The sequence below is a fragment of the Tachysurus vachellii genome, chromosome 1 (assembly GCF_030014155.1).
Source record: "Tachysurus vachellii isolate PV-2020 chromosome 1, HZAU_Pvac_v1, whole genome shotgun sequence".
NCBI lineage: Eukaryota > Metazoa > Chordata > Actinopteri > Siluriformes > Bagridae > Tachysurus > Tachysurus vachellii.
This window is the reverse complement of record NC_083460.1, coordinates 235,001-242,500: the sequence shown is the minus strand read 5'-3', so window position 1 is coordinate 242,500 and position 7,500 is coordinate 235,001. Positions and strand designations below refer to the sequence as shown.

General features: G+C 44.8%; 1 protein-coding gene across 1 annotated transcript in view; it reads left to right on the top strand.

Moving 5' to 3' along the window:
- col11a1b (collagen, type XI, alpha 1b) overlaps nucleotides 1-7,500 on the top strand; it is a 61,513-nt gene that overhangs the window by 48,089 nt on the left and 5,924 nt on the right. The window contains exons 44-55 of the mRNA XM_060866892.1: nucleotides 81-134; nucleotides 299-352; nucleotides 1,463-1,570; nucleotides 5,482-5,535; nucleotides 5,618-5,671; nucleotides 5,771-5,824; nucleotides 5,960-6,013; nucleotides 6,467-6,574; nucleotides 6,665-6,718; nucleotides 6,865-6,918; nucleotides 7,029-7,082; nucleotides 7,468-7,500. The exon at nucleotides 7,468-7,500 is cut by the window's right edge and continues 21 nt beyond it. Of these exons, the coding sequence (XP_060722875.1) occupies nucleotides 81-134; nucleotides 299-352; nucleotides 1,463-1,570; nucleotides 5,482-5,535; nucleotides 5,618-5,671; nucleotides 5,771-5,824; nucleotides 5,960-6,013; nucleotides 6,467-6,574; nucleotides 6,665-6,718; nucleotides 6,865-6,918; nucleotides 7,029-7,082; nucleotides 7,468-7,500 (735 nt within the window). The remainder of the gene's footprint in view (nucleotides 1-80; nucleotides 135-298; nucleotides 353-1,462; nucleotides 1,571-5,481; nucleotides 5,536-5,617; nucleotides 5,672-5,770; nucleotides 5,825-5,959; nucleotides 6,014-6,466; nucleotides 6,575-6,664; nucleotides 6,719-6,864; nucleotides 6,919-7,028; nucleotides 7,083-7,467) is intronic.

Sequence of the window (7,500 nt, the reverse complement as noted above, 5' to 3'; positions counted from 1 at the left end):
AACTTCAGTTCTGTAATGCATTTGCTCAGGTAACAGCGTCATGATCTGTTTAACTTGTGAGCATGTATTCGGATTTAAAGGGTGAAGTTGGAGAACCGGGACAGAAGGGAGGCAAAGGGGACAAGGGCGAATCAGTGAGTGTCCTGCTGCAATCATAAAGACATCCACAGGATAATGAGTACAGTCTGTGTCTAATGAGCACAATGTTCACGTTCATTTACTCACTATGCGTTATTATTATTATTATTATTATTAATATTATTATTATTATTATTAATAATATTGTTATAATTATTAGGGTCCTCCTGGTCCAGTTGGCCTTCAAGGTCCAGTTGGCAATCCAGGTCCTGCTGTGAGTATTAAACACACACACACACACACACACACACACACACACACAAGTCCTCGAAACACAAATGTGCTCAAATTTTGCTGATGTGTTCATCAACCCTGATGATGATGATGATGATGATCTATGCTGAGATCAGTGCTGAATCTGTGATGTGTGTGAAGCACAGATGTAAATAATAGAATGGATAATACAGTAGCTGTATGTAGTCAAGTCAAGTCAAGAAGCTTTTATTGTCATTAACACCATATATAGCTGTTACAGTACACAGTGACATGAGACAGCGTTTCTCCAGGATCAGTGTGTTACATAACACACACACAGAGCTATAAGGACTTAGAAAGTGTCCTAGATACATAAAATGGTATCTGTGTAACCTGGTGTACACAGTGTGTAGGACAAGACAAACAAGACAGACAGGACAAAACAAACAAGACAGACAGGACAGTGCAGACAAAAGACAGTGCAGACAAAAAATTACAAGACAGTACACAAAAGACAATAAACAGAAACAGCACAGTGTAAATACAGTATGTTCAACAAATATTGTGTGCAGTAATACTGTAATGAACACAGTGTTATAGCAGCAGGTCTCTGAGATAATATAAAGTTTTGTGCAAAACAGCAAACATCTGAAATGTGAGACAGAATGTGCAAAGAGCAAAAAAGTGTGTAAACAGCCATGTAAACAGGTTGATGGTCTTGGAGACGTCACGTCATCAATGCACTTGCCGATGTCACTGATGCCGTGTACTCCTCCAAGTTAATGGAGTCGCCGTTGGTTGCAGCCTCCCTGAAGATGTTCCAGTCAGTGAACACAAAGCAGTCCTGAAGAGCAGAGGTGGCTCCTGATGGCCAGGTTTCCACCTGCTTCAGAACCAGTTTAGAGTCTGACGAGTGGTCTGTATGCTGGAATTAGCACAACAGAGATGTGGTCTGAGTAGCCGAGGCGGGGGCGGGGCTCTGCACATTACGCACCGAGAGTTCCCTATATAGTAAAATATAATTTAAAAGGTAAAGAATATAAAATCAATGTCAGCTGATTTCTGTGTGTGTGCGCGTGTTTGTGTGTGTGTGCGTTTGTGTGTGTGTAAATGTGTGTGTATGTCTCAGGGCAGCGATGGTGAAGCTGGTCCACGAGGTCAGCAGGGAATGTTTGGCCAGAAGGGTGATGAAGGACCTCGAGGATTCCCAGGTCTGCCAGGACCCATCGGCCTACAGGTACACACACTGTACAACACACACTGTACTACACACACTGTACAACACACACTGTACTACACACACTGTACAGCACACACTGTACAACACACTCTGTACTACACACTCTGTACAACACACACTGTACAACACACACTGTACTACACACACTGTACTACACACACTGTACAACACACACTGTACTACACACACTGTACTACACACACTGTACTACACACACTGTACTACACACACTGTACAACACACTCTGTACTACACACACTGTACTACACACTCTGTACAGCACACTCTGTACAGCACACTCTGTACAGCACACTCTGTACAGCACACTCTGTACAGCACACTCTGTACTACACACTCTGTACTACACACTCTGTACTACACACTCTGTACTACACACACTGTACTACACACTCTGTACTACACACACTGTACAACACACTCTGTACTACACACTCTGTACTACACACTCTGTACTACACACTCTGTACTACACACTCTGTACTACACACACTGTACTACACACTCTGTACTACACACTCTGTAATACACACTGTACTACACACTCTGTACAACACACTCTGTACTACACACTGTACAACACACTCTGTACTACACACTGTACAACACACTCTGTACTACACACTGTACAACACATTCTGTACTACACACTGTACAACACACTCTGTACTACACACACTGTACTACACACTGTACTACACACACTGTACTACACACTGTACAACACACTCTGTACTACACACACTGTACAACACACTCTGTAATACACACTCTGTACTACACACTCTGTACTACACACTCTGTACTACACACTCTGTAATACACACTGTAATACACACTCTGTAATACACACTCTGTAATACACACTGTACTACACACTCTGTACTACACACTGTACAACACACTCTGTACTACACACTGTACAACACACTCTGTACTACACACTGTACAACACATTCTGTACTACACACTGTACAACACACTCTGTACTACACACACTGTACTACACACTGTACTACACACACTGTACTACACACTGTACAACACACTCTGTACAACACACTCTGTAATACACACTCTGTACTACACACTCTGTAATACACACTCTGTACTACACACTCTGTACTACACACTCTGTACAACACACTCTGTACTACACACACTGTACAACACACTCTGTACTACACACTCTGTACAACACACTCTGTACTACACACTCTGTACTACACACTCTGTACTACACACTCTGTACTACACACTCTGTACTACACACTCTGTACTACACACTCTGTACTACACACTCTGTACTACACACTCTGTAATTGTCACGGTGCAGGACAAAGGCGAGTGAGGATCCAAATGCAGATTTTAGAGTTTTAATTGTCCAACACACAAATGCAGCTGAACAGACAGGCAGACAGAAACAAGGCTACAAACAGGGCTAACAGGAAACGGGAACAGGCACACCAACATCCAACATGCAAAAACGACCAACACCAGGGAAGTGAACAAACAGTGTATATATAGCTGACAGGAACCAATGACAAAGCAGAGACAATCAAAGACAAAGACAACACACCTGAGGAGATGAATGAGTACAATTAATGTCCATGGAAACCAAAGAGTGGGCGGAGCAAACAATTAGCCACAGGGAAAGACAGCAGACAGAAACAGGACAGAAACACAGACTCATTACAGAGCCCCCCCCCTAGGAGTGGATTCCAGACACTCCAACGCAGAACCGGAGGGCGGCGGAGCGGAGGCGGAACAGGGGGCGGGAAGGCGGGCCAGGTCCATGTGGCGGTAGAGGGCAGGGCGGAGCCGGCGAAGCAGGAGGCCAGGGCGGAGCCGGCAGAGCAGGAGGCCAGGGCGGAGCCGGCAGAGCAGGAGGCCAGGGCGGAGCCGGCAGAGCAGGAGGCCAGGGCGGAGCCGGCAGAGCAGGAGGCCAGGGCGGAGCCGGAAACCAGGGTGGCGCCGCAGGCAGGGTCAGCGACCAGAGCAGGACCGGAGACCAGGGTGGCGCCGCAGGCAGAGTCAGCGACCAGAGCAGGACCGGAGGCCAGGGTGGTGCCGCAGGTCGGGCCAGAGACCATAACGGCGTTGGCGGCCAGGGTGGTGCTGAAGGCGCTTTGAACCTGTAAAGATGGACAGGAAAGGGAGAGACTGACAGAGACAGGGAGACAAAGCTGGGGACCACTGGTTCCGTCGACCCGGTCGGTTCGGCTGGTTCTGTCGACCTGGTAGACCCGGCTGGTTCTGTTGACCCGGTCGGTTCCATTGACCCGGTTGGTCCGGCTGGCTCGGTTGACCCGGACGGTCCCATTGACCCAGTCGGTTCGGCTGGTTCTGTCGACCTGGTTGGTTCCGTCGACCCGGTCGGTCCGGCTGGTTCTGTCGACCCGGTCGGTCCGGTCGGATCCGGTGTCTCAGCGGGTTCGGCGGGTTCGGGCGCCTCGGCAGGTTCGGGCGCTTCGGCAGGTTCGGGCGCTTCGGCGGGTTCGGGCGCCTCAACAGGTTCATGTTCTTCAGCAGGTTCGGGCGCTTCAGCAGGTTCGGGCGCTTCAGGTGCCTTAGGTGCTCGAGCCGGTGCCGTAGGGATGCCGGCCACCCGGACCGACGCCATCGGGGTGTCCGCCAGCTTGGCGATCAGCCGGTTCCCCCGGGCCTCGCCCGAGCTTTCCAGTCTGGCACCCATGTGGACGGGTTCAGTCACAGGTGTGCACAGGTCTGGGTCGGACCGAGGTACTGTAGGGGCCTCGGGAGTCCGTGGCTGGCCTGGCTCCGCAGCCCACGGACCCCGATGCCTACTGCCCCCCCCCAAAAAATATTTAGGGCCGGTGTCCGACTCTGTCCTGTGCACGGTTAGGGAGGACCCGCCCAGGAGCAACGCTATGTTGGCCAGGTCCGTGAAAGGCCCCACCTCTTGGCCCAATGGCACTAGGTAGCGCAGCCCGTCCTTCAATCCATGCCGGAAGATGTCCTTAAGGGCCCTCTCCCCAAAATCCACCTGATTGCATAAGTCCAGGAATACCTCCGTATACTCCTCAATTGGGGAATCCCCCTGATACAAACAAAACAAAATGTCTGCTGGATCCATGTGGTTGGTCGTTCTGTCACGGTGCAGGACAAAGGCGAGTGAGGATCCAAATGCAGATTTTAGAGTTTTAATTGTCCAACACACAAATGCAGCTGAACAGACAGGCAGACAGAAACAAGGCTACAAACAGGGCTAACAGGAAACGGGAACAGGCACACCAACATCCAACATGCAAAAACGACCAACACCAGGGAAGTGAACAAACAGTGTATATATAGCTGACAGGAACCAATGACAAAGCAGAGACAATCAAAGACAAAGACAACACACCTGAGGAGATGAATGAGTACAATTAATGTCCATGGAAACCAAAGAGTGGGCGGAGCAAACAATTAGCCACAGGGAAAGACAGCAGACAGAAACAGGACAGAAACACAGACTCATTACAGTAATACACACTCTGTACTACACACTCTGTAATACACACGCTGTAGAACACACTCTGTACTACACACTCTGTACTACACACTCTGTACAACACACTCTGTAATACACACTCTGTACTACACACTCTGTAATACACACTCTGTAATACACACTCTGTAGAACACACTCTGTAATACACACGCTGTAGAACACACTCTGTAATACACACTCTGTAATACACACGCTGTAGAACACAGTGTATAGAACACTGTAAAGTGAAATGATGTTAGTTGGATCTTTTATTTAACGTTTTGCTAAAACAAAATTGGGTTGTTACTTTGTTTTTATTGTAGATTTTAGATGGTACTAATATTTTTGTTCCATTTTCTATAAATGTTTCTATTTAAACCCATAAATCTGTCTACAGGGATTACCAGGACCTCCAGGGGAGAAGGGAGAGACTGGTGACGTCGGCGCAATGGTTTGTTTCAGACTCTTTTCACTGTATTTATTACTTACTGCTTGTTCATTTGTTTACTGATTGCTGTTCTGATGGGATTCAGGGTCCTCCTGGTCCTCCAGGCCCAAGAGGTCCTCAGGGTCCCAGTGGAGCTGATGTGAGTGTTTCACTTCCACACGTTTACCTGCACACCTTCTCATATAAACCTCTCTGTCTCAGACAAAATGTAAGGGTAACATGGTGTTTTTATTTACAGGGAGCTCAGGGGCCTCCCGGTGGTGTTGGCTCTATGGGAGGAAATGGAGAAAAGGTCAGAATTGTTTTGTTTAAAGTCTGGACAGAAATGTAATTCACACTAATACACAGTCCTAAATCCATCAGATCCTCTACATGAACACTGGAGATATTTCAGTAAAGCCTCACAGATAATCTGATTATTTCATAGGGTGAGACAGGTGAAGCAGGAAACCCAGGACCTCCTGGAGAGACTGGTTCAATGGTAAGTGTGTGTGTGTGTGTGTGTGTGTGTGTGTGTGTTTATAAAATAATTCACACATGAATATAATTGACAGACAAGCAACAGCAATGAAAATAATTAATATATTATTGATACTAATATTACTGATATTTATACTAACAATATTAGGAATATATGTGTTTATTATATTATAATATATTAATAATATTAATCTGTATTAATATAATACAGATAATAATACAATAAACACAGAATAAAATGAAATCTACACATAAATAAAATAGCAAAAATGAAATAAAATGCTACTAGATCAGCAAGTAGAAATAAAAACATAAAGACAGTAATACAACCAACAATAATAATTATAATGTTTTTTTTAAAATATTTTATATTATGTGTATTTATTATGTACACATCATTATTTATTTCATTTAATAATCTCTATTTAATAATGACTCTGATGTTGTGTTTTAGGGTCCAAAAGGTGAAGTGGGTGAGAAAGGGGAGACAGGACCACCTGGAGCTGCCGGACCTGCAGGAGCACGAGGACCCCCTGGAGATGATGGTCCTAAGGGAAACCCTGTAAGTTAGAGTTTGCAATGAATTATCACAGAATTGTAACTGAATTATAACTGAATTATAACTGAATTATAATTAATCTTTCTTAAATAGGGGCCTGTTGGCTTTCCTGGAGACCCAGGTCCTCCTGGCGAGCCTGGTGTTGCTGTAAGTCTAATGATAATACTAGTGAAAGTTAAAGAGGGGTGGAGTGATAGCAGTATAGATGATCACACACACGGAAGTGTACTAAAGTGTGTGTTAGATCTGTGTATAAGAAGTGTGTAGAGTGTAAAGTGTTGTGTGTTTCACAGGGGCTCGATGGTCTTCCTGGAGATAAAGGAGATAATGGAGAGGCCGGTCAACAGGTATGTCATGTACATATTCACAAAATCACAAAACAAAACAGGTATAGGACACATGTGATGTGATTGGTCTGTGTGTGTGTGTGTGTGTGTGTGTGTGTGTGGCTCTGCAGGGACCCCCTGGTCCATCGGGTGAAGCTGGACCTCCTGGACCTCCAGGAAAGAGAGTGAGTCACTGAATCTCTTTTAAACATCATTCACAGGAAGCTGACTTTAAAGGATGTGGAATTTGTTGTTCAGATTCTTTTAAATGATTCAAAATTAATTCAATAGTTTTTTTTCATAAAACTATATATATACATTTTTTGTATAACAATTGATATAACAATTTTTGATATAATTTTGGATATAACAATTTTTGATACAAGATAAAAAAAAATTTATATCAACACTGTAAAAACACAAAGATATTTATCTAATCACTAAACTTAACTTTAAAATTATCGAGAAATTAAAGCATGATAAAAAATAAATGTAAAAAAATCTTTTATTAGTTTGTAGTTTAGTTTTGGTTCATTGTTTATATTTCACTTTGTGTGCTTCATAATTCAGGGCCCAATCGGACGCTCAGGACCTGAAGGCAAA